At 41.1% G+C, this 27,259-nt stretch overlaps 3 protein-coding genes across 6 annotated transcripts in view; 2 read left to right on the top strand and 1 right to left on the bottom strand.

Moving 5' to 3' along the window:
- Positions 1-8,843, top strand: part of abat (4-aminobutyrate aminotransferase) — a 30,816-nt gene extending 21,973 nt beyond the window's left edge. For 2 of the 3 annotated variants that reach the window (XM_079281790.1, XM_079281791.1), the window contains exons 13-17: positions 684-821; positions 2,423-2,590; positions 4,871-5,017; positions 6,107-6,218; positions 7,060-8,843. In XM_079281790.1, the coding sequence (XP_079137916.1) occupies positions 684-821; positions 2,423-2,590; positions 4,871-5,017; positions 6,107-6,218; positions 7,060-7,181 (687 nt within the window). In that variant the 3' untranslated portion in view covers positions 7,182-8,843. The remainder of the gene's footprint in view (positions 1-683; positions 822-2,422; positions 2,591-4,870; positions 5,018-6,106; positions 6,219-7,059) is intronic. The other variant, XM_079281792.1, reaches the window with a different exon arrangement.
- An 824-nt stretch (positions 8,844-9,667) lies between these two features.
- Positions 9,668-15,513, top strand: rcn3 (reticulocalbin 3, EF-hand calcium binding domain). Its single transcript, XM_079281793.1, has 8 exons — positions 9,668-9,719; positions 10,814-11,040; positions 12,022-12,215; positions 12,389-12,561; positions 12,954-13,014; positions 13,174-13,265; positions 13,789-13,896; positions 14,886-15,513. The coding sequence occupies exons 2-8, from the start codon at positions 10,817-10,819 to the stop codon at positions 14,991-14,993; spliced, it is 960 nt and encodes a 319-aa protein (XP_079137919.1). The 5' UTR covers positions 9,668-9,719; positions 10,814-10,816; the 3' UTR covers positions 14,994-15,513.
- A 2,943-nt stretch (positions 15,514-18,456) lies between these two features.
- On the bottom strand, positions 18,457-25,070 carry nosip (nitric oxide synthase interacting protein). 2 transcript variants are annotated; one of them, XM_079281467.1, is made up of 10 exons: positions 24,995-25,070; positions 24,722-24,819; positions 23,924-24,029; positions 23,747-23,828; positions 23,033-23,168; positions 21,807-21,958; positions 20,424-20,540; positions 19,587-19,657; positions 19,391-19,499; positions 18,457-19,054 (listed from the first exon to the last, which is right to left on the bottom strand). In XM_079281467.1, the coding sequence occupies exons 2-10, from the start codon at positions 24,789-24,791 to the stop codon at positions 18,983-18,985; spliced, it is 915 nt and encodes a 304-aa protein (XP_079137593.1). In that variant the 5' UTR covers positions 24,792-24,819; positions 24,995-25,070; the 3' UTR covers positions 18,457-18,982. The 2 variants fall into 2 exon arrangements, with proteins under 2 accessions (XP_079137593.1, XP_079137594.1); XM_079281468.1 differs by having other exon boundaries at positions 24,990-25,032.
- Positions 25,071-27,259: the final 2,189 nt, after the last annotated feature.

Raw genomic sequence — 27,259 nt, 5'->3', positions numbered from 1 at the left:
AACCAAATTCAGTTCGTTTAACAGCTCAAGAACACAAATGTCCACAGGAATACAGTTCAGCTCAAAGTACATCACTCATGCTGTCAAGGCACTAGTCGCACCAGCAGCAACAAAAAGAAGAGGAGGGTGAGCTGGATGATTGAACATGTTCAATGTCCACAGTTCAGCAGTAATTTCAATACATGTTATAATGTAAATTCAATCATCCGTTCATATCGCCACTGGCAGGCTGTTACTGTTTGCTGTGATGGTGCTGGCACTTTGTGATGACGCGTCCCCGCAGTATGCGTGTATATGAGCAGGATGCAATACTTGTTCCATCATGATATATTGCAGAAACAAACATTACATCTCTCTTTGTTGACTGGACAGTGGCTGAAGCATTGGGTTACCTTCCCTGCAGACTTTCTTACATTAAATGTATGTGCAGTACCTCAGTGCAGCTAATAGCATGTGTAATTATGCTTAACTGTGTGAAATTCATCTGGCCATTTGTTAAGTGCCGACAGGACTTGCAAGTGTTTGATCAATCAATCAACTTGTGTGTATTTAGTTGTTGATTCAAAAGCCTAACTTCCATGGTTGTGCTAGAAAGATAGCCCGTAATGATCTATCGTGGTATTTAAAGCTTTGATTGAAAAATGCAACCTCTCTCTCTCTCTCTCCCCCCCCCCCCCCCCCAGGTGGAGGACCTGATCATAAAATGGAGACAGAAGGGGAAGCCTGTGGCTGGGATTGTAATTGAACCAATCCAGGCTGAAGGGGGAGATAACCACGCCTCCCCAAACTTCTTCAAAAGCCTCCGCAACATTGCACGCAAGGTAACACTAAGGGATCACTATGGCAACAGATCCTTTAAAAGGGCGTTAGCTTGTTGAGCCAATTGCATCAACTGGGAAGAAATACTGTAGTGCTGGACGATATGAAGAAATCAAATACTGTATCAGGACAATTTTAAACAAAAAGCTCGACATCGATATTGTGAACATATTGTAGGGTTGATTATTGGTGCTTTCATAAAATATAGTTATGTGGATACAATGACTAAGTAGGTGAAGGCAAATAAACTCCTGGAGCAGTCTGGTAAGGTCAGAAGATGACATCAAGTCACTATTATGAAGCCTTTAAAACCAAGAAAAGTGTCATATTGTGATGTCCAAAATCTAAGACGACATAGTTTCATATCACAATGTCAGTTTAATATTGATATATTTCCCAGCTATAGTATACTGGTTCACTACCCTCAGACACCACTTTGTTGACATGACATGGATCCAATTATTATTGAGTTATGCCTCATGATGGCAAAATAACACCATCTCACCAAATAGAGAAGTAATGAAATAGTTTATACTACCGTAGATTGGACTGCATGTGATTATAGAATAATGTGATCTGACTGAATTCAGAGTGAGCATAGATTGAGATTGTTGAGCTCTGTAAGTGCTCTCTGCCACAAAGTGTATATTCACTTATATACAGTGCAATGAGTACTCATGAATTGACTTCATAGAGAAGTTGATCAGCATGCCAGGTAAAACAAAAACAGTATTTTCGTAGGGAATGAAAATCCCCCAAAGCACATGATGAGCCAACCATATATAGGGAGGCAGGGGAGCCCCAAAAGAGCTGGAACACTTTGAGCCACATGACCTGGAGGAAGGTTACTAATCACGAACTAATGTGTTCAGAGAAAGGCACTCTCTTCTAGGGCATGGTTTTAAGCCATAGATCCAGCCCACATTCAACACTGAAACTGGGTTTGTCTGAAGAAAGTCTTGTCAAAAGAAATTCCATTTATATTACATGTATTCATGTGTCTTGTACAAGCCAAGCCACTGTAGATCTAACTTCCGAGGATAAGTGCCTCAATGCCTCCATGTTCCAGGAGGCTCAGAGTGACGGTAGACGACTTGACATTCATTATGGAGATCCTAGTGAACAAACAACAGAGACTTGGACCTAAAACTGAACCTGAACTGTTGCGAGCAGCTACAGGAAGCCAGTGGACAGTACTGAAAAATGTTTCTTTGTTCCACTGTAATGTTGCTGCTTTGAACCAAACAATCTTATATTGTGTTTTGGTCAAACTTTGTGTTTTTGATACAAGTCTTTAGATTCCTTGTGACATGTTATATTTGGACTGTAGCAAAGTCCACCATTGTACATCAACACTGGTCTAGCTGCTGGGATTCTGCCATGCATGGTTGTGGACCTCATAACTGACATGATAATATCAGTGCAGTCTGGTCCTGCGTCAGTATTCCTCCTTATGGAGACTTCCTACTCGAGCTTCTTACCCATTGACTCTCCTGTCAATGAGTGAAAAACTTCTAATTTCCTTCCTTCCTTACTGCTTTCATGATCTCTTTACCTTGTTCACTTCTCCGTAGCTCACTCTGTTAACCCTTTACCTCCCCAGCATGGCTGTGGTTTCCACGTGGATGAAATCCAGACTGGTGGAGGGAACACAGGAAAGCTGTGGGCTCATGAGCACTGGGGCATGGATGACCCTGCTGACATTGTGTCCTTCAGCAAGAAGCTTCTCACTGGTGGCTACTACCACAAAGACGAATTACAGGCTGATAAGGTTCGTCATTGTTATATTGGTCATATTTAATATATCATATACAGGTTTTCTGTGATGTGTTTCAGATTTGATCAGGACAAAAGGTCAAAAGCCCTGTTAGGAGCCTGGAATGTCCAAAATACCCCCAAAGTATGGATCAAACCACATACTGATGATCTAGCTATTCTTGGAAGTTTCTCCAGTATTGGGTCTAATCACGTTGGTGCTGCTAGAGGTGGCGATAAAATCTAAAGGGTTCATCATATAGGCAGCATGAATGGGCTGAGTCACTGTAGTAGCAACCCACCCATAGCCACAGCTCTCCAATCAACATTGTAGTTTCTTAGATCACATCCAAAAGTTCACCAAAATCATTTGCTGTATATTTATAAGTATAACACCTGCAAACTCGTTTTTAACTTGTTATCTGAGCTAGTAAATAATGAGATCAGTCGTGTGTGCATCTTTGTGTCTGTGCACGGTGTTAGATCCTGGGGTACTTCTGGCCCGATACGGGGCTACTTACTGACTCAGCTCTCTATTAAAAGATTGTCGAGCTGGTGTTCTTGCGAGGGAACTCGCCTGGCTCTTCTAACTGCCGTTACTCCCGACGTCTACCCTGCTTCCTCCGGTCTGAGTGCACTCGGTCGAGGGGCCACCCTGACCCCGGGCGCTCCTACCAGTCGCGTCGGTTATGGCAGCTTCCCTCTTATGGATCCGTGCTCTTGGTAAATGCCAGGTTAGGTTTTAACGGCTAGGATTAATTCTTTCTAAAACTGTAAGGGCTTGTTAAGTGGATTCGGTCTCTAGGATAACCTTTCAGAACTCAGTTGTTAGACATACAATGGCTTTAACTTTTTACTGCCACGAGGAACTTTTTACTACTTGAGCAAATGAATGCACTTGAGAAATTTACTTTAAATGCAGATTAGATATTTATTGCAGGTTATATTTAGTTAGTTTGCAAGGGTTAAGCTACAGCTCATATAAAATGTCACTACACTTGATTCGTTACGTTAATTTTCTTCTTCGATTATACTCATTAGTTTTAGATGCCGAGACGGCTCGGTTGGAGCTGGATGTCCAATGGTGCGATGAAAAGGTTCTTTTGGAGTTGTTAGGAGCGAAGGTCTGGCCAGACCCTCGGTCCTCCTGCTCTGCAGCAGAGTCCGTTCAACAGTCCTCAAAACTCAGTACAAAGTCTTTCTCGGGCTGCTGCGTCTTCTCCGTTGTCCAGTTGGTAAAGGCGAGCAGGGGGGAGAGGTGATTCTCCGTCTTTCAATTTTTGTCCACGAACGGCGGTCTTCTTTCCGTGAACAGAGACGAAGTCCTCGGACGCGGCTGTCGAACGAGGTCCAGTGTTTCTCCATGGATGGCTCGGTCGGCGTCCCATCGTGAATTCCCGTCTTGCTGTTTGCAAGTCACTTCTTTTATAACACTTTTGGGCTGTCAGCCCCCTCCTGTTCAATACATGATCTCATCCCCCCCACCCTCTGGAAAGGGCGTTGGGTTCGAACATGACCTAACTTTTGTGTGTGTGTGCATGAGGAAATCACCCCAACTTCCCTGTCTGGGTGTTCAACATCTGTTGCACTTCTCTTTTTGCCAACTCATCCTGACAAAACACTTTTCTTACATCGCAGCTCCGGTCACACAGAACATTTGTTAATCAGTTTTTACATTTGTTAAATCGGTTTGGTTAGTACACATTTGCTTATAAAATGATTATTGATCTCATCCTTCATCATTATTGTGCTTTGTGTCTTTTCTTCTCAACCATCATTATTTCCCCATCCCTTGAAGCCAACACCCTGCTTACTTCCTCTTTCTCCGTACTTTCTACACTCAGACTGCACTATACTCAGATACACATATTATTATTATCAGGTTTACATTTGTTAAATCACTCTATGTATTAAACATTTGTTATGTAACGATCATACACTTTATCTTTAGATTACACTTTAACTATTGATTTCTGATTATATGCTTTTTATATCCTGACCTTCCCCTGATCGTGTATGCATGTTTTCGAGGCAGCTCTGTGGGCTCAACTCTTCTTGACAACGGCTAATCTTGCATCCTACTGCATCAAACTGCATTATATTTTAGGTGCTCATTTATGGCTGCATGCTCAAGGACCTCTCATGGTTGCAGTGACTCAGACTTTCTCAAAACACCTGCCATTGATTGACTGCTGACTCACTGCCATTGGACTGTCTCTTTTAGATATTAAAAGATGTTTGGGAGATCGTTTTTTGATTACAGGTGTTTGCTTGTGTATCTGTTGTCTTTTTTCAGCCGTACCGCATCTTCAACACGTGGATGGGTGACCCAACAAGGAACTTGCTCCTGGCTGAGGTTCTCAATGTGATTCGCAGAGAGAACCTTCTGGAGGAGGTGACCCGCTCTGGAAAAGCCCTGCTAAACGGCCTTTATGAGCTACAGGTAGTGTGTGTGTGTGTGTGTGTGTGTGTGTGTGTGTGTGTAACACACACACACACATGTAACGGTGCACTTTGTTTTATTTGCGGCAAACTAGTGAGGTTAGCGGATCACAATATATAGTTTACATGGATTTTATTGTTGGAAGTATAGCCCTGCCTCTGTTTCTGTGGCTCTGTCTCTGAGAACAGGTCTGATCTGCTTCACCGCACGCACGCACGCACGCACACAACTGTTAAGCCTACTTAGCCACATATCTCAAAGTGAGCAAATTCTTGTGTTTTATCACGCCAGTGAAAACGTTGAAAACACCTGCCATGACATACTGTATTGCATCACACATATTTAGTAGGGGTGTAACAGTTCACACAACTCACGGTTGGGTTGGGTACGATACAGTGGAGCCACGGTTCGGTACGTTTCGGTACAGTAGAAAACTATAAATGCAGAGAAATGTACTTGATTTTAAAATATATTTATTCATTACAACTAACATCATAAAGTTATTCTTTGACTTTGAACAATGATGGAACTATACCTGAGTGACCCATCTTCTGATGTGTCTTCTTAGCAACACATAAGCATAACAAACAAAAACTGCTCCTTAATGTTATGTAGTATTGTTACTTACATCTTGCTTATATCTTGTATTGTTACTTACATCTTGCAAAAGAGATTTTTAATCACAATGGGACTACCTGGTTAAATAAAGTTAAAAAAAAAATGATTTTATTCAAACGTATTCGGTTCGTCATGCGTACCGAACCGTGAGCCTCGTACCGAACGGTTCAATACGAATACGCGTACCGTTACACCCCTAATGTTTAGATATTAAAATGATTGAATTATGTTACCATTCTAACTCATTGTAACTTTAAAGGCCCCAAGCTCTTAAAAAACATGCAACTCAACTTTTTATGATACTGTGTAATTCTACTACATTTACCTGACAGAGAGAAATGTTATTGGTTACGTTGCAGATTCAGATTTGACATACATGACCTACGTGTGTGTATGCGGGTGTGTGTGTGTGACATACATGACCTTCATGTACATGTATGTGAACATGACCTCCGTGCGTCTGGTCCCCAGGCTCAGTACCCCGGCCTATTGAGTCGAGCTCGAGGACAGGGGACCTTCTGTGCCATTGATATCTGTGATGATGCAACACGCAGCAGCATCCTGCTCAAGGCCAGAGACAAAGGTATGAAGTACACCACCATTTCTTATTGACAGAGTACTTCTGCTTAGAACTCACCTTCCTTGGAGTACCAACTTGGCAAATTGAACTCGGGAGTCTAAACTCCTGAGAAGCGCAGTACGCTGCAATTTCAATTTGCAATTGGGATGAAGTCATTCTTGCTAACATCGCCATTTTAGCTGGGCTCAACACACCTGTCATCCCGACTGTAATATATAAATGCATATATATAATGTCTATATATATGTATAATGTATGTATACACTGTATATTTACAATGAATCATATGCCACACCGGTCTATTTGTTTCCACACATTTATTGCATCAATCATTCTGGTCTGTTTTCTACCCTCCATCTCACACATCTCATCATGATGATAACAGCTTTAAAAACATCAAATTTGACACGAACATCCACTTGGACGAAAGGATGAACTGATTCGACTTTGTTGGTCAAAGGTCACTGTGACCTCACAAAACACACTTTTGGCCTTAACTCAAAAATGTATATGGTAATTATGACAATTTCTCAAAAATTACTACAAGCATAAAAATGATGAAGTGATGACATTTGGACAGACATGGATGTAAACTGCAACATGACAGGCATACAACTTTTCGAGTTATTTTTAGGGAGTTGAACAGTGACAGCTCTAATCTCACTGTTAATAACTCCATCAAATAGACAGTTTACATCATACAACATGATGTAAACTGTTAATATTGATATTAATTGATACTGAATGAACAGGAATAGGCTTTTGTGTTCAACCTTATGGAGGTGGATGACGGATCATTGATTGAGCTGTGTGGATACCCTGTAACAGTGTTTGTCATTGACAGGTGTCCTCCTGGGAGGGTGTGGGGATCGATCGATCCGTTTCCGTCCAGCTCTGGTTTTCAAGGAGTACCATGTGGACATCTTCCTCAACATCTTCAATGACGTGTTGGCCCAGCACAAATAAATGGTGACCCTCAAGGAACCTGACTGACACTGCATGAGTTAATCCAGAATGGAGGGAGGAAACTCCAGACAGCCCATGTCATGATAAGCACAATCCACACAATTACTCACACAGCTATCTCATATATCCTCTGTTTCAGATCCAATTCGCCAATCTTCATCCCCTTAGCCAGAAAAGATGATGATGATATTCTCATGCTGTTGCTGCCACAACGGTGTACCCATAAAAGCATCCAGGTGCAGTAACTAGGTAGTGCTGCAGTAACTGAGAATGTTCATGTTTCTGTAAAATGAATCTGTGGAAATGTCTCCAAACTCCAGAATCATTCTCATCTCTTACATGTAGACTGATTTGACGCTGGATGAAGTCATGCCAGATTGTACATCATGTCAACAAATCTAGCTGCTACTCCTCCCCCTACGCCCTTGTGATGACTCTGTGTTGCTCTTAATAGGAATGACTTTTGAAATGTTGTAGCCCAGAAAAAAATGTGAATCTTAAATGGACCACGACAATGTCATAGATTGTTTAGTGCCTGCATGTCACTTAAATGTGCTAATATTGTTTCCTTTTCTTTTTTAGTGGCTCAAATGGGAGCAGCCATTGGTAACCTTAGTTGATCTAAAGTTCTGAACACATTGACTTGAGTCTTGAACAAAAGCTTCATATATTGCCAAAATTATATTTTGAAAATTTAGTTAGTAATCCCGTTCGGAACCGTCTCATCCAAGGCGCAACAATGAGCCCATTCCACACTTAAAACAAATGTCACCAAGCAACACAAAGGTCAGATCTAAAATGAGTTGGACGTGTTTTCAAACTGTATTTTTTGATTTCTCAAGAGAAAAGACTTCAAATATATAGATTAACTGATTGGTTTGACAAATGTGCGTCTTTTTCTTTTAATGGGAATTGTGCCAGACTCTGCTACTGAGTGGATGAGACAGACTCAAACAGGATTGGCCTGTTAGCAAACTGTAGCTAAGTTGCAGAACTTGAACTTTGAGCACAAGTCCATTGAGAAGCAATTAGATCATAAGTAATACAAAGATGTCGCGCATAAAGGCTTAAACACCGTCACAGCACGTTTCCTTCATATTTGTAGAATTCTTTTTTGTAACTCTGCCCAAGCTGTTCTACTGATTCTTTAGAACACTTAAAACCTTCATCGGTGTCTGAATGTTCCATGGAGCTTTTAGGCAAGTGGTACAAGTGTGTAGTAGCAGTTCAGAAAAGGTGTTATCATTCATTTCTTTCTGATTATTAACTCACTACAGTCATTAATATATATGAATATTATGTACATTTTTTACATTCATTTTGCAGAAATTATATCCAGTAAGCCGAATGTAAATTTGTTCCACATAGTTCACAGGGTTAGTGAGACATCGATTTGACAGGACATGTAAGGAGTAAGATCTGCAGGGTGTCCATGTGAGCAATACAATGGTGATGATGACAACAGTGCCGTCTCCTTGTTGTCAGTCAGTGTTCCATGAATCCACGACGACCTTTAATCTTTTTGACATGAACTATTATCACTTGTGATCTGAGATAGATGAGATAGATGATTATTGATGTAATTATTTTAGATGGCTCTAACTGTTGTCTATAAAACATTCTGTCCATTTAATGTAAGAAATAAAAGAAGTTTTGAGTAACCTAGTTGAGTTTTTATTTCTTGGGCATGAAAGCTCATTCAGCCTATTCTTGCTCCTTTCTCTAATGTTACCTACCCAAGCTCCAAATATCAGCCAAAAAGAAAAGTTGTGCTTTTGACTGTAAACGACATGTATTCGTCTATTTAAAGGATGGAATGGAGCTTGAGATGCTACAGTTATATGTCATGTGCTGTCACCATTCCGCTATCACAGCATTCCTAATGGTTATGTTTACATTTCTGACATAAAAAAGTTAACACATTTGTGAATTCTCCATACATCCAAACTGCTCATAACCATTGCCTGAAATAGTTTGGAAAGGTAATACTCCTCTAACATGTAGTATTTTAGTAGGTTTTGACGTAAGGGAAGAAAACGAATAGGCTGTGAGCCTGTAAGTGTTTCTTGCAGAATTCAAGTGATCTGTAAAATGAATTCATTATATTTACACTGATACTTCCACGACAGTTTCATCGGTCTGTGTACGTTTGGATAGTTTGTTGTATCAATAAATCAAACTATCAAAACGTTGCAACTCCGATTTGTTTGACTTCATCATGGATGTGTTAAAGAGAAGCTTTTGCCATCTCCTCGGTTGAAATCGGCTACTCTCGTTAAGTTTCGAGGTGAGCCGCAGTCGTTCGCTTTAGCGTGACAACGTGGCGGTTAACAGCCAATAAGAATTTATCCAAAAGTATTTCACGAATGTGTCCTACTCCTTATTGGTTAGAACCCCTTCAGAGCGTTGGTCATTGGGTATCTGAACAACAAGGCCCGCCTCCCTGACGGTGATATTTAAAGGTACAGAGTGCCAACGCGGACGGAATTGCTGCTCAAACTGAGAAGGGAGGTGTCGCGAGAAGCTGCCAAGAATCTGGTGAGTTAACGTCCTTCTTGCCTCTAAAAGATTACATTAGAATAACTCTGACTAGTGTCATTTGTGCTTTTGTAGCTGCGCTGTTACACCGAGTTTACAGCTCAGTTGATGAACTTCTAGCAACATGAAGGAAAAACTGTGAACGTGTGTTTAATGATGGGTTCATGTAGACTGCAGGGCTAGAGGAAAATAACACTATTTACAAGTCATTTCAGTTTATGAATTGTTTGAAAATGTTAACGTTTATGGAAGAGAATGTTTATAGATTTTGTCTCCGTTTTTAACTTTGTGATGACACACTTCCAGTTATTTTAGGATTGATGGGGACTGAAAGATTCTCCTTCTGACCACAGAGTCACTGTCAGTAGAATGATCCAGGACGTGTTCTCGTTCCTGTACTATTGTACTTTGATAATTAAAAGTATCTTTAGTAGGTTATTATGCTGATGAGGTGGACGTAGTCGGCCTTCTTCCACAAACTGCATTATGTGGATTTATGCAAAATAAGCACCTTTGAGTTGAATATGGGTAAGACTAAGGAAATGATCCTATTTTTGCCAGGCAGGATTTCATTGCAGTTGTAGAAAGTAATGTCTTGGTACAGTTGTGACTGCTGTCTACCAAACTTTAAACTTTTACAAAGAAATGCACGGACCATTTCCTTTCCTCAGTAGACTCCTCAGAGTCTTTACAGAACTTTCAATGAGAGCGTGCTAAATACCTTCCCTATTTGATCACCTGAACTCCAGGCTCAGGATAAGGTGCTTGGCCAACAGAAGAACAGGTTAACCCCAGATGGGTCAGAGTGAACTGTATACCGTCAGCAGTCACCTCTGGGCCTTTATTCCCTCAGTAGAGACTGTGACCTCAGGGAGGCGCTGTAGACTCTAGACATTTATTCCAAGCATTTCAATCAGCAATGTGAATGGAAAACAGAGGTTATGCCTCAAGTATTATGCTTATGTTATTGATAAGCGTGTGTACTGTGCTTGAAAGTCTTTAAACTCGATTTTTTGTTAAATGTTCTTAATTTCTGACATTCCCCCCCCCCTTCTCTCAAACTCACACATCACATTTCTTGCCCCCCCCCCCAGTCAATGATGAGGATGATGTTGAGGTCCTTAGCCTCACTCTGCGTCCTGGCTGCTGCTGCCTTAGCCATCCCTGCTCAGGAGAAGCGCATCCTTCACCAGGCTGATCTGAGTGGCCGCGCCCATGACGATGCTCACGGCTTCCAGTATGACCATGACGCCTTCCTGGGCAAAGAGGAGGCCAAGACCTTTGATCAGCTGACTCCCGAGGAGAGCAAAGACAAACTAGCGTAGGTTTTACTGCCCTTCAGCATGCTCTTTCTACACTGGCCACTGCAGCAACACTCACAAGCTTCAGGGTTCATTTATTGTACAACAAAGTGTTGCTCAATGAGATACAGGCGTAGGCCTTTATCCTACACACGAAAAAGACAACACAACTATAAAAGTACACTTTGTAAGTGTTCCAACTGCCAATTATTCCAAAACTCCAATAGACCGAAAAATGTCTCACTGGAGTGAAATTCCATTGTCCTGTTATCCCAAAAACATTGCTCCAAAAATACAAACTCTCGGTCCAGCAAACAGAATCTCATAGTTAATTATTATTCAAAGGCATGACCCGCCCTACTCTGCCTCTGGTTGACTTTCCCTGATAGTCTCACCCTAAACCTAACCACCCCAACCAACGAGTAATAAGAGGCAGAGTGGCGGGCCATGCCGTCAGTAGGAAAACAAATCTTTAAGATACAGTGACGTCATTCTGCATAATATTTAATTATATTTAGCCATGTGCTTATGTTGCAGGTTGTTGCAGAAACAGTGTGTATTTTTCGGAGCAATGGCCGTTGAGAGAAAACAGGCTGTTGGACAAATGGGCTCTCTGTCTAATGGGACATCTTTTGGACTATTGGGGTTTCGGAGTAATGGGCTGTCCCCGTCGAGTGTAGATGTCTGCCAGGTGTGTCTGCAGCAACCACTGCTGTAATGTTTGATTGAATAGATACAAACCAGCCCCCGTCTAGACTGCAAGGGTGTGAGATGAAAACACAGACAGTAGCGCATTTCTTTAGTTTCTACATTTGCATCAGGAGGAATGTAAACAGCAACACAAAGGTTTGTACTTGTGTGTTTTTACATATTCATCAGCTTTTTCTTTGTTTTTGTACTATCTGGGTTGTGTGTATTTGGGGTTCTATTTCTAATGCATGGAGGGAGCAGATGCTTCCAGTCACCCGTATCCTTAACTCTGACCCCATCTCTCCCGACAGGAAGATTGTGGACCGCATTGACACGGATACGGATGGCTACATCAGCCATGCAGAGCTGTACAGCTGGATCAAACACCGACAGAGGAGGTATATCGCCGAGAATGTGAACAAACACTGGAAGGACTACGACAACAACCAAGACGGAAAGATAAGCTGGGAAGAGTACAAAAACACCACCTACGGATACTACCTGGGTAATGCTGTGTAAAAGATGACTCTTCCTCTCTCCCTTTTCCTTCTTTACTTCTTTCTTCCTTTACAATGCCACCTCAAGTTCCATTTGTTAGCTGTTCTGGAGCATTCACAGCATGATCTTCACAGAACAACAGAATGCCTGTATGGCTGAAATATGAAGTGTGCTTTTCAGACGAGGAGTTTGATGACGTCGAAGACAAGGCCACCTATAAGTCCATGCTTACCCGGGACGAGAGGCGCTTCAAGACAGCTGACCGAGACGGCGACGGTATCGCCACACGTGTGGAGTTCACGGCCTTCCTTCACCCGGAGGAGTACGATTACATGAGAGACGTGGTAGTGCAGGTAGACCAACTCTAAGCAGCAGGAACTGTGGCGATAAGATGATGAAGTGGTTTTTTTTACCATGGTATTAATGTGGCTGTGAGATATGTTTCATGCTTTACCAGCATAAATACACGTTTGCAGCCGCTGTGTATCTGTTTGCATAGATTTCCACATCAATATCGTTTCCCAACCCTGTGAGCCCCGGGGAGGCTCTGCACCTCGGCTCTACACAGCACATGTGATTACTGTGAATATTACTCATGTATTCACATAATGTTGTATGTTTTCTGCCTGTAGCCTGACAGCTATGATTCTGTTTGTATACCAGTGAGATTCCTTTGGAAAAATGACTTGTTCAATGCAGTATCAGGACTGGACCACTATGAGCACTACATCATTTTCTCATGTAGGAAACCATGGAGGACATCGATAAGAACGGCGATGGCAAGGTCGACATAGCCGAGTACATTGGTGGGTGTTTCGTGTTCTCTCAGACCAACCACCCCCTCCTCTCCTAAACCTGGAGGACATCTGTCCTAAATGTGTGTGTGTGTGTGTGTGTGTGTGTGTGTGTGTGTGTGTGTGTGTGTGTGTGTGTGTGTGCGCGCGTGTGCTGCTGCGCCTCCACAGGTGACATGTATACATCAGAGGATGGGGACGGCGAGCCGGACTGGGTCCATACAGAGAAGAAGCATTTCTCCGAGTTCAGAGATGCCAACAAGGTAAAAGCTACAGTAAAGCTGCAGTCGCAGCCTTTGTAGTAAAACTCTCAATATGACTATGTACAAATACTCTGTTACAAGTAAATGTCTTACATTTAGGATTAGATTTGAGTTAAGCAAAAGTACAAAACAATTATCAGCAAAATGTAGTTTAAGTACTCGTTCCTTTCAGAATGTTTTAATGAATATTATAACTGAAGCATTAACACACGAGCAGTATTTTAATGTTGCAGTGGAGCTCATTTTAAGTACTTTATATACTGTTGGATAGTTTAATCTATAACTAATATTTAATCAATCACATGTTTTGTTTGTAAAGTACCTAGTTACTCCAGCTGATTAAAGTAATGGAGTATGGACATTTAGTGGACCGGAAATATAACTAAAAACATAAAGTGGAAAGTTCCAGCTTCACCGTTCTTCTGCTGTCATGTGTTGTGTGTATTTTTACTTCAGATGTCTGTGTGCATCCTCTGTGCCCGCACTAGTTGCTTCCTCAGTAAAGCAGTTGTGTGTTGTACAGGATGGCTACCTGGATGCTGGTGAGGTGGCCCACTGGGTTCTGCCGGGAGAGGTTGACCATGCTGACAATGAAGCCAAACACCTGATCCATGCGACGGACACCGACAAGGTAGACCTGCCACTGATTAAACCCTCTGCCATACACCCTCTTTGCCCACCATAGACTCTGAAGCACACTTCCATATTGACCATTTTCCAACAGCAGCATGTTTTAGGTGGAGGGATTAAGACATTAAAGCCACAGCAGATAACTGGGCAGTACTTTATTTATCAAGAGTACATTGTCAGTGTGTGGTAATGCAGTTGTAAGCCGGGAGTATTGCGAAAACTGTCCTTGATGGTGCATTCAAAGATGCTTCAACATCTAATAGTTAAAATATATTCAATGTATGAGCTCTCTCCTGGGAACAATCAAACCCAGATGACATGGCAACAAGAGGATGAATATTGTACTTTCCAACTTCTACATTAAAAGGTTTGCAGCTGAGTTTGTAAAGTTCAATATTGAGGCCATAACTCAAGAGCGGACATGATAACTATAACAATTTCACACAAATGTCTCATAGGATCAAATGATGAAGCGATGACATTTTGAGCGTGCTTTTAATGAATGTTAGTGCATGTGAGCGTTCCCCACTGGTTAACTCGTGGCTATCGCTCTGCACTGCAGAAGCGTAGCACCCACCCTCCAGTTCCACCTTTAGCTCTCTCACCACTGTTGCTGTTGTTTGCTCTGTTAGCTCTGTTAGCTCTGTTAGCTCTGTTAGCACTGTTAGCTCTGTTAGCTCTGTTAGCTCTGTTAGCTCTGTTAGCTCTGTTAGCTGCGCGTCGTCAGCCTCCTCACAGAATACACACTGTACATACTACAATATCATGTATAATGCACTGGGCACTACACAATGTGCTGCACAGCAATGTAATTAATGTCAAGAATAAAAGTTAACACTGTGCATGTAATTGGGTAATTGTGGGTTAATTATTAACCAGCTTCTGTCTGTGTCTTGTTTCTCTTACTCCTGCTTGTCATCACCTCTTCTCTTTCTGTCAATCATAAACCAATAAACCAATGCTGGATGGAATCTGGTGATCAAACAACAGGACCAGAAAGTAACCAAGAAGGAGATTCTGGCCAACTGGAACATGTTTGTGGGCAGCCAGGCCACCAATTACGGGGAGGACTTAACAAGGAGACACGATGAACTTTGATGAGCTGTCAGCAGCTCATTGGGAGAATATGGTTACCATGGTTTTGGGGTGGGGGTTCTGACTTTGGGGTAAAGAGTGTACGGTAATTATGTACCTTTGGCCATGCATGCACATGCACACAGACACAATCATTCAAATTCAGCATTCACTCACATACTGTGTATGTGAATACAGACGCTAAACTTCTCTCTTTGCGTCATTTACATATCCTCATGGGGTTTTTACGGAGACGACACATTCCTGTTGTCTGATAAACTGCATCTCCACAATGACAAACTAAAGAAACTGTGGATAATGTCCAACATTCACTGGCATCCAGCTGACACTTCTTTTTCTATGCGCCTGAGAGGTTCAAACGTAGTCCCAACACATCGTGTTCTAAAGACCAGCACACATTGGGAAACTGAGTGTTTACCTGAGATGGTTACATTTACCAGAAAGCATGTGAACAGTTGCTCTCAAGAAGTGTATGACGTGACTTCAGGGGGTTTGACTATTAAAGTCTTCTTTTTTCTACAAATGCAGCTTTTTTGTTATTTATTTGTGTATATTATAATGTGATTATGAGAACAGTGTAGCTCTCTACATGAGGAGGTGATTTTCTGGTTACTGGCATATTTCTGACTATTTTCCTACAATGTGACATTTAGTCTGAAGGCGTTAAAGCAGATGTACAGATATTTATCAACTTTCAGCAGAATCATATTCATACATCTCCATGTTATCAGTGGTCCAGAAGAATAATTATATTTAATTTAAAACGTAACGATCAGTTTTTGTTTTACAAATCTCATGTATTGCTTTGACCTTGTTCTTGATTGTTTGTAATTTTGTGTACATTTTTCATATGATGATATTTACGGTATTGGAAACTACCACTTAATGACTTAACTGAGCAGGTTGTGTGTCATAACAGGTAGGGATTCCTTTACCAAAGCACAACACATTTTCAACTCCTCTTCCAGCTCCACCAGTGTCCAGTCAAAAGAAATCCTTTCAGAGCCAGCAGCTCCTGAGAAAGTCCAACATGACCTGTTTGAGTTAACAGCTGAGAAAACCACTTAAATATACTTTTCCTGATCTGACCATGATTATTATTATGTATTTACTTTAGTACCTCAGGCTTATGCTCAGCAGAGGCTGAGCCCCCTTAATGTTTACTCCCCGGTACAGGTCAAGCTCCAGAAACATGGATTGCACGCTCCCATAATACAGTTTGATAGCTTCAACAGTCTTTGGCCCCTTCCTGAACGGTGAAGACATTTTTCAGACGCCACACCTCCAGATTCTAATGCATGCTTTCTGTTAGACAGTTATTCTTTCACGACCACGCTGTTCTCTCAGCCACCGATGATTTTCAGTCAGTAGTACTCTTGAGGATGAGTAAAATCATCTTACATTGACCTGTCCCACTTTTTATAGAGCATCACGAACAACACAACAATTTACAACCACAATTGTGGCAGACAGAACTAAGTGATTCAGTAAAGGAAGTAAAAAAAAAAGCAAAATAACTATAAGAATGTACAGAAGTAGGGGGGGGGGGGGGTTCAGCCAGGCTTTTGCCAAGTCGTTTAGGTTGTCTTTCCCTGTCCCACTTATTCTGACTGGTTTTCAGACTTAACTTTTCCTCAGTTACAATCGACCGGCCCAACCCAGCTTTTATCTGTCAGAGACCAAACAGCAGTCAAACTGTGATTGTTGGTGACGCTCAGATATTAATCATCTATCTGCTCAGTATTTCAGTCATCAAATGTACTCCCAACATACTAGCTTTAGGCTACTTGAGTACTTTCTTCAAAATAAAGCAAACTATTTTACACCAGGGTAAAAATTATGAAAGTTTTTACCTTTATATAGATTTATTTATATATGTTTATGTGCTGCACTGTAACATCACAGCAGGTGTAGGGTGTGATGTGAGCTCAGTGTCTTGTTGTTGGTCATGAATGTATGCATTATATGGCCAGATGACCTATTAAAGCAGGACCCACCTGAAGGCCCTTATCAGGTCAGTTGATACAATCTTGCATCTCCTCAGCACCGTATCAGTATCTGATCTGATTAATGGAGCATATTCACACATCGTCAGTAAAGCAGCACAAACCAGGTTGGTAATCCAGTCTCGCTTTAAACTGGTTCATCGTGGTGTGCTTCCTCGATGAATTTCATGGGTAAGAAATATTGATGCAATGTGTCTCATGAAAGCAGCAGGTGAAAGAGCTTTCCTTTGTTTGGAGAGTTTCCACAATGAGAATTAGAGGTTTTCATAGAAACTAAATGAAGAGGCTACACGTGATAGATGGACTTCAGCTGATCGTAGCTTCAGACTGGTGAGAAGCTGACAAGTATCTTCAGATTAAAGTCTGGTGAACAAGTTCGTTCACCATTTACAGCTCTGTATATTATTTCTTTACAGTGTTTACTGGACCCCACTAGATGTATGAGTACTAGACAATTATGAATATAAGTGACTGTCGGATATGAATGAACGTATGAGTTATGCAATTTCTGTTGCATGTCAGGTTGAGAATATATCAGGCAGCTGGTGTTTTTTACCCTCTGCGGCTCATGTTAGGACAGTTTCACAAGCGGGGAGAGAAATACGGTGCATTCAGGTGACGTAGAAACGTGAAAGTCTCTCTAGAGTCCGTTTGGCTTGCTGTTCTACTGTAGAAACATGACTTCATGACGAGGACCTGCTCCCTGGGTAAATATGAAGGGCTCACTCTACGCTAACACAAATACATTCTTAGTTTTAACTAATTGTATACAAATGAAAACAGTTATGAATATTATATTCCATTTCTGCTACACGGTTCAGCCATACACTACGGTTGGAACTAGTCTGGTTTGCTCCTCCAGGTTTTATATCTCTCGCCAATGGCTGAATGTAGAATAAAAGGATAAAATATGTATTCATTTCCAGATCTCTATCCCTCCCTGTCCTCTGCTTGTCAGGATGGCCACCTGACTTTTTCTGAGATGCTCAACAAGATGGCCGACATCATGACCAGCACCATCACCGACTACGGAGGGATGAGGGTGGACGAACATGATGAACTGTGAGAAATGAACCACAGCACAGGAGGGAAAACCTTTTTCACTGTGTTTTGTTGAATATATCTTGCTCACAATGATAGTGAGGACATCCCGTCTCCAGCGCAGTCTAGTATGAACTGACCAATAAGAGCAGTCTGCATTCTAGAGGCACTGTAAACCTGCTACGGTACATGTTCAGACACTACGACCGCATATGGATACTGAATATTATCTGTGAAACTACAAACAATAAATAAAAAAATTGGTTTCCATGTTTATGGTTTAATGAAAACAACTTGAAACTCTCTTGAATTGATCCTGAACAGCTGACATAAATTATATTAACTTTTGTCAAAATAATGATATTATTGTGTCGAATGATTTAAAAGTCTCAAATATATCAATAAAGACAAACAATGACTGAAGTAATGTGCAGTTTAATGCCTGGAACAGGAAGTAACTGACCATCACAGACAACATTAACAAACTCAAGCGGTTACATGGATCTCGTCATCAGGATGCAACATTGAGAAGCTTTAGAATTACCAGCTGCACATCCTATGAAACTAATGCTGTGGCTCTGAACGTGAAATATAATTTGACTTTACATGTCTTTTGGAGCACACAGCAATAAATCAATGATCCGTTTGATTCTACTCTCATGTAGAGCGTTATCATTTATGCAGTGTTTCTGCTGAAAAGGGGACGGGTTGAATGGTGAAGACCAGCTCTGCCTATGAATGGAATCATTTGATCTTATATGGACACAGCTATCGAAGGAAAAATCGATGTTTTGAAAAGGGCAAATGAAATTCAGGAGGGAAAGGAATTTCACAGGCTATGATGGAAAAACGTTACCTACAGAAACAAGAAACATACGGGTATATGCCAGCCAACAACCAGGGCCATTAAAATGGGTGAAAGCTGTCGACACTCTGTCCTCCGTCTCATACTTGCATCACTGGACGAGCCTCTTTGGCCCGGAGGTCAACTCCAGACGCAGCGAAGCCGGTTCCACCCTGTCAGCACACACAACACAAGGTCATATCCGACTACTTTGGAGGACTTTGGGAGACCAAAGACATAAACAGTACATCCTGATCTTATTAGTGAGCAGCATACAGCACTAAAGGACCTGCTACTGTAAATGGGCTTTCAGAGGCCATTACCGATATGTCTCACTGGGTAATGTCCTCAGTGGACAGCAGCACCCCTCCCTCTATTCCCTCTCCATCACGTCAACATCAACAACGTGCTGTCTGAAAGCACCTCGAGAATCTCTCCAGTGGAATTCATGGAGCGATTCAAAATCATAGAGGATCTGGAGTCTCCCCCACGTAGAAGTGCACACGTACCCTCTGCATTGGTATGATGTCTCTGTCGGACAGCTTGTCTCCGGACACCGGATCAATCATGTCCTTCTTGATCAGCTTCTCCACACACTCCAGAGTCACCACCGTCCCTCTGAACACGGAACAGAGAGTCAGCGATGCTGCCAGAGAACATTGAACATGTGGACGTCAGAATGTAGGAAGACGTATGGACACTCACGAGGGGCGCAGAACAGCGCAGGGGACACTGTTGCCGAGGATGTCTCTGGTTACTGCACATACATACCTGTCCTAAAGAGACAAGACGGGATTATACCAATAACGTACATCTGTTCACATCACATAGAACCGTGAGGTCACTGCCTACTTTCTCAAATAGGATTTGCTGTTTCCCCATCACCGTATCCACAACTATTTGGTTTTATGAGTTTAGAATTTCCACTATTTTTGCAGAACAAATTGTTTAGTTTATCTAAATTATCCAAGATGAATTGAAAACAGAATCAAGCCCGAATCAATAGTGACTTGATCCCACTAACAATGTCTGTGATACCATCTAACTTTGTACTGTAGAGTCAGTTTGTTTTGGGATTTGTTGACAATAACAAAAATGTATTAAAACACCAGAGCTATCCTTTTATCAGGACACACACTGGCCATATCCACATCACTGTAGACACACTTTCATCCACTATATCACACTTTTTATTTTAGTGAGAAATACACTTGAGTTGGCAGCTGTCAAATCACCGTCCTTCTCTTTGCAGACAACAGACGTGTGTGTTACGACATCACCAGACACTCGATTGGTTTCAGTACAAGTAAAGTTCAGGAACACGACCACCAGATTAAAGTGCAAATGATTTGATCTTTGACCACCTCTGCTTTCAGGTTAAATTACTTGATTTAAGTTTAACACAACTCATCATCAAGTGGGTTTCACAGTTGGCAGTGTGTATGCAGTAATGTTTGGTGAAGTTCTTCTAATAAGTTAGGAACAATGAGTATCTGCTCCTGGGTGCTCGTGGGCTTGAGCTAAGATGTGAACTAAACTGACCTGGCGGGTGAGCAGGGCCACTCGATCCAGGCTGGAGTCCAGAGGGGTGAAGCGCACTGTGATCAGCTCATTCATCTTAATGGGTCGTCCTGACATGGGACACAACACAGCCTTACTCTGACAGGGAGGGAGAGAAAAGGAGAGATATTTCATTCCACAGAACACTACTTCAGTGTAGAGCTGAGATTGCAGAAGACTGGTTTCCACAGCCAGCCTGCCTTCTGCCTTTAAAGTAGTGTCAACAAGGAACAGACAGATACACAGAACAAACAGAGGACATCATGACATTTAAAGCCAACAGGAGGACCTGGCAACCAGTCCACCCACACTACATATTTCAATCAAATTTCCTTTAGTGTGAACAGTCGTGGTTTCTGGACATATGACTCATTTTGGTCACTTTTTTTTTTTAAACCTTCTTTCCTTCGTAAACATAAAAAAACAGGTTGGCTTAATGCTGCTCAGAGAACGTCTGGGGCCGAGGGAATAGTTCCTTGTAATCCATCTCGTGTATAGCAGAGATGTCATAGTTTGAATCTAAGTCCACGAAAACATTATATTTCCCACAATTTAAGCTTCTGCATTTTCCAAATGCACTAGTATTATTCAAACGTACTGTTCTGTTCGTAAGCCTCGTACCGAACGGTTTAATGAGAATATGTGTATTGTTACACCCCTAGAAACAAATAACCGTAGCTGTGGCGCCATCGTGAGGTTATTAGGTGGTGTTTCAGCTGCAGGACAGCACTGAAGGCCCAGGTATAAAATGCACAGCCCGCCACTGCTTTTAAGACATGGAATATGTAACACTGCTGGCTTGATTGGTTTGTTGAAATGATGGGTATTTGTCATCCAGAGAGGTTTCTGTTAAATCTCCTGAAGAAATGCAATTTAATAATTACAGACATACATGAGATCAGAACACCAACCTTCCATACATCAGACGTTTACAGAAAGAGACACCATGCTTAATCAATGAACTCAGTTCATCATTGCTGTTACATCAGAGGGAGCACTATTGGTTTCAGGGATCTGAGAAGGTGGCAACATCCCAATACAAGCATCTCTCTCTGCATGTTTTACCCTGAGCTGCTGCAGTGTGACAGCATTCGTGTGTCGTGTTGAAGGCGATACAAAAACGATTACCACCGTGACTTTAACACCAAAGTGAGCAGGGTGATTACTCACACATTAGACCAACATGTTCAAATCTGACCAACATAAAGGGGCAAAACTTTCACCAACTTCCTGCTAAAGAGACATAAGAGCACTCAGCTACAGGGTTTTCTCTGACTTCAATCTCATTGAAAGACGTATTATTTTTCCAGCCACGATTTAGCATCCAGCAATGGTTGCCCTGACATAGCAGAAGAAGACACTCACTGGTTTCTTGAGCAGGGTGGGCTTGGACACTGGTGTCAGAGAGGGGATCCAGAAACTGGGCAGGCTCTGGCTGGAAGAGGCAGCTGGACCAGCAGTGGAGGATTCTGCTGAGCTGCTGTCTGTCCTGCCCTTCTCACCTCCTTTCTTCAGTCCTGAAGGGAAGAGGTGACAGTTTCTACTCTCTTAATTCGTTGTTGTAATTATGACTGGGAGCATCCGACATGAGGCAAGTACAACTTTGTTTCATTGTGCAATCCTGTAATGACAATAAGTAATCCTTGAAGATGAAGACATGTCAGGGCTAAAAATACGGTTTCCTGTGCACATGCATTAATGCCAGATTATTTTTATCTGCACCAAAAGTTTGATTTTACTCCATCATAAAATAATATATTTGACATAGACAGTCAGTGTCATTGTGAAGAGGACCACTGACATGTTCAGCAAACCCATATAATGTAGTTTGAGCTAACTTTCCCTTTTTTATTTTAAATTTATGAAAGTTGAAAAATAAAGAGACGTGTTTCAATGTGTTGTATGCCATTTGAGCTGCCTTTCCCTGCTCAGTAAAGTCCAGTGAAACTACTTAGTTATGCTCAGTTTCCATATGAAAAGTGCATTGGATTTCTGCTCAAAATATTAATTTTATAATATTAGGTGTATTCAAAAAACACCTTATTAATATACAATGTGTAACATACTTTTTTTTAATTTAGTAAATAAAATGTGAGAAATGATTATGTCAACTAAGTTAAATAAACTAAAGTAAGATGTGTAACATTACTGTTTGGCATCTTGAAACACCACCCGTCATGTAATAATTACCAGAACTTTCATCTCAGAAATATTCATCTTTGATCCGTGTTTGTTGGGGTTTAGCCTTTCAGAATCACAGTTTTCACTGTGGACAAAAACTGTTTGACTTTTTGTTCAAGAATGGTAGTTTTTATTTTTACAGTTTTTGTATGCTTTTTCAGGGAGGCACACACCTGTATTAGCAACATTCATTACATTTATATAACCACAATAACAAAATGATATTTTCCCATTTGTAATGCAAAAGAAATCGATCATTCTGCGAATTCGATTTCTGTGTCCACCCTACTCTGAATAAAATGTGATCGGTGTCACATGAGAGCAAAACAAGTCAGGCCACATTTGTGAACATAGTCTCAGTTCAGAGACACAGATGCAGCATTTTGAGGACAAACGCCGCACACACGTACCAGATGTGAATGGGTTGATGGGTTTGGACACAATGCTGTTCTCTCTGGTCTTAAACCGCTCCACTCTCTCCCTTTCTTCTGACTTGGACTCAAGTTGGCTGCTGCTCTTCTGCGCCTGCTTCTGCTTCTCATACGCCTGAAGAATTAGAAGAAAACACATAAGACAGAATTTTTCAGAAAGAAGCAGCAAAAATGAAGGGAATTTATCTGTATAGAACAACGCATTAAAACAACAACAAACAAAAATAGAGAACTGTGGCTGAGGAAAGCTTTCGCAACCAAAATTGGATCTTTTCCAAAACGGCCTCCAGTCTGCCAGTATGACGCTGTTTCAGTGCGTGCGGGGTAGAGGGAGTTTTGGTAAAACAAAGACATGAGCTTCCAAGTGACGGTCGGGGGATGTGAGCCAGTAGAGTTAAGGAGCAGCAATGTGCTAACTTTTTCTATGATCAAGCATCTGATCAGTCAGCATAGCTCTCAGCTGTATTTATGTTCAATTCATCAGACAACCATGAAATAATGACGTCCCAGTCTTTGCCAGTTGCTGTCTGTGATGCAGTTTTGTAGTTTGAAAAAACTGGAAAGGGGGTGAAGAAGAGTTTTCTGTTGTTAAAGTGTCCCACTGTGGGCACACAAAAACAAAAACAACCTTGAACAATAGTGTGGACACAAGTCAAGTCATGAGACGGTATAGACAAGAAGTACAGGGCTTACCTTCATCTTTTTGGCAGTTTCTGTCTTCTGGTGCAAAATGTATTCAAGAATGGCCTGTTTTTCATACATGAATCCATCTGGACTGAGCCCAGCAACAGAAACAAGACAACATTGTTTACATATGTGGTCACATGTCAGGGATATACAGCTCATTTGTGTGTTTGAATGTTAACATACGTCATCACAGGATCCTGACAGGGCTGCAGGGACAGACAGCAGCAGTCAAAGTCTTTGATCGCATCTTTGCCCAGTCGAATGCTCTGAGTCCCGTAACCAGACGCCGCTGAGCAGGAGGAGAGGCACACACAACATGGTGTAATGGAAGATAAGACAGGAAATGCTGTCAAACAATGAATGAATGAATTGATTGCCTTCGTTTGCCTGCAATGTCATTATGTGTTCCACACAGTGAAATACATTCGTGGGATGTGTGACATTAGATACATTTCTAATTTTATCAACTTCTCATTGTTTACATTTATTTACCTAAAAATACTACACTAATATTTTCCCTGCTCTACCACTGAGCCACAGTCGCATGTAATGGACATGTCCACAAAGAAATCATTTATGGTAGTTCAAGAAAAACATGAAACTATCTAGTCAAGTGAACGATGGGTGCTTTTCTTTCACTGTAGAATAGGACCGCTTGAAAGCCTCACTAGACAAGTGAAGCAGCATCTTAAACAGAGAAGACTGAACCGAGTGAGAACATCTGTCGGACGTAAAACGGTGTGACACACAATAAATTAAACTACTGTCAGTGTCTGGCTCAACGTATCATTGAGGAAGATGAGTTTCTGCCTTGAAACATGAGAAACCCAAACATCGTTCTGTCCTCCAGACACACATGTGGAGGAGCTGATTTAAAGTAGCCAAAGCAAGCCTGTTCTAACAGGAAATAAAAGGAGCGCAAACGAGCTAACGCTAAATGTAAGTAAACAGTTAAAGAAAGCTAGCTTGACAGGTTCTCACCTGTGTCTTTCCTTTTCTCATGGTACGTGTAGACAGCTCCAGCAGTACAGTTCTTTCCATGGCGCGTCATTGTACTTCTAGTACTTTATGTTGCTGGTCTGTAGGCGTTTAAAGAGAAATATGGTGTTATTGTAGCAGGGAGCATCGATGCTAACATTAGCTGCTAAAAGTGTACATACAAAAGACATGCACAGATTGTGTTCAGAAAACGTTGCATTAGAAAAAGACCAAAAAAAGAGTTGTGGCTAGAGAACAGATTAACAATTACGTTACCAGTGATGCTTGTGTAAATTTGCGACACTTCTTCTTCGTCGTCGCCTTCTACTGCTTCCGCTCACTCCACTTCCTCTTCTGCTTCTTCTTCTTCTTCTTCTTTTGTTTTTAATGGCGGTTGGAAAACAACTTTTAGGTGCATTACCGCCACCCACTAATCTGGAGTGTGGACTAAGGAAAGTAATTATCTAATATCAAAACCAAACAAACAAACACAAAATAAAACAAACAAAATAAAATAAATATACTTCTTCTCACTATTCTATTCACTGGTCTTGTTGTCTCCAAATACTCCAAAAGAGGCTTCCAACACTCTTCACCAAAGCTTTTCTTTAATATATCAATTATATTCTCCTCCCCCAACTCTCTAAGACTTTTTAATATTTCTCTCTTTGCCATGACACTAAAACATGATCCACAGTTTCCTCTTCATCACAAACTCCACACATTCCATTATTATGTACCTCCTCCTCTTTCTTCTTCTTTTGCATTTTATGGCAACTGGCATCCTTCATATCGCACTACTGTTGCCTTCTGGTTTAAATTATCCTAATGTCCCATTAGAAGAAGAAGAAACATTCCTTTATTAGTCCCACAGTGGGGAAATTATTCTCTGCATTTGACCCATCCCTGTGTATATAGGGAGCAGTGGGCTGCCAATGACAGGTGCCCGGGGAGCAGTTAGGGGTACAGTGTCTTGCTTTGTATCAAAGATTGTTTCCCTCTCGATGTGTGTTTCCACTATACTGTATATGGACTATATATACTGTACATACCAAACCTAAACCCATAGCCTAAACCTAACCCAACCACGGAGGAGGTGTGCTCTATAGCGGTAATGATGGTTAAACCTTCACCATCACCTTCACCCTCTAAGTAGATCAACAAAATGTAAATAATGAACCTGAAAATTTGTATAATATGTCCCTTTAACGATGTGAATGACCCTGGAGCAGTAGGTCGGATGCTTCATTTCACCACCTGATAGTGCATGGAAAATAGAGTTCAAGCTCTGCTAATAAATGACAAGTGGGATGAAGAGTTTGGGTTTTACATAATTACTTTAGTATTTCCTAAACCACTGATAGCAACCAAATATATTTCCCAGTCAACTTTGCCAGTAAATGTTAAACCATGGTACCAAAGGCTCAAACAGATGCTAGTTTGAGGAACATTTATCTGTTAAAAATTACATATTTTGATACTTCACCTGTTCTTGACTTTTAGTACATTTAACTCTTCATACTTTTCCTCAAATAATGCAGAGCTTTCACTTGTCATGTTAACATTGTAGTATTGCTTCAAAAATACATGAATAATAATGTTCATAATGAAGGTTTTTATTAATTATCAAAGCGAATGTATGAACTCCTCAATCAACAAAAAGCTCTGTCATGAATTGTTCGGGTATCTGTCTGTGTTCCTCCACCAGTGCATGCTGGGAAAGGCTCCAGCCTCTCCAGTTCATCAAGATATGCAGGAGCTGGTTTGATAGACATTCTCCACACTGACGTTATCATATAACTACTCTTTATACGAATACAAGTTGCTTTCATGCCTGTTGGCTCGTAAAGTTCTTCATGACCGAGTTTAAGGTCATACGCTCAATTTCTCCACCTTGATTTGTATGTTTCTACATCCTGTAGTCCAAAGTCAGGATCAATGAGATTACTTTGCATAATTACCTTGGAGACGGAGGAGAGAAAGTGAATAAAAGTAAGTGAATACTGACTGAAGGTTTGAGATGTGCTGAAACAAAGTGGAGGAACAAGAGCTGGAACTTGCTGAGGTAGGCTTGATGATCTTCTTCCTTTCTTTGATGTTTTCTATCTTCTTCTTTGAGTTTGATAGGCTTACCTCACAAAACAGCTTTTAGACCTGTTATATGTACTCTATGAGTGATCGAGTTGTCAAGTTTGAGGTCATTTAAGTTTCACCTTATATGCCAATAATTAAGCTATTATTCCTAGATTTAAAATTAGCATTTCCAAAATGTTTCTCATCACCAATCCCATTTGAATGGATTTGATTTTTATTGGGAATTTAAAAGCACAACAAATGAAGAGTACCATGATGCCATAAGTTATAGGAATTAACACAGTTGCTTAAAAATTGCCTCATTTTGGCTTTCTTTATGTACATTTGAAGGAATCTCCGGAATTTTTTACTTTTAGTAAAAAACTATTTTCTGTATCATATCCTGTGAAAAAAACAACTGCACAAAGTTGACATGTTTCTATTTCCAGGATGAAGAAGACACTGATG

The sequence above is a fragment of the Melanostigma gelatinosum genome, assembly GCF_949748355.1.
Source record: "Melanostigma gelatinosum genome assembly, chromosome: 13".
In the NCBI taxonomy this organism is placed as follows: Eukaryota; Metazoa; Chordata; class Actinopteri; order Perciformes; family Zoarcidae; genus Melanostigma; species Melanostigma gelatinosum.
This window is presented reverse-complemented; position numbering and strand designations above follow the sequence as displayed.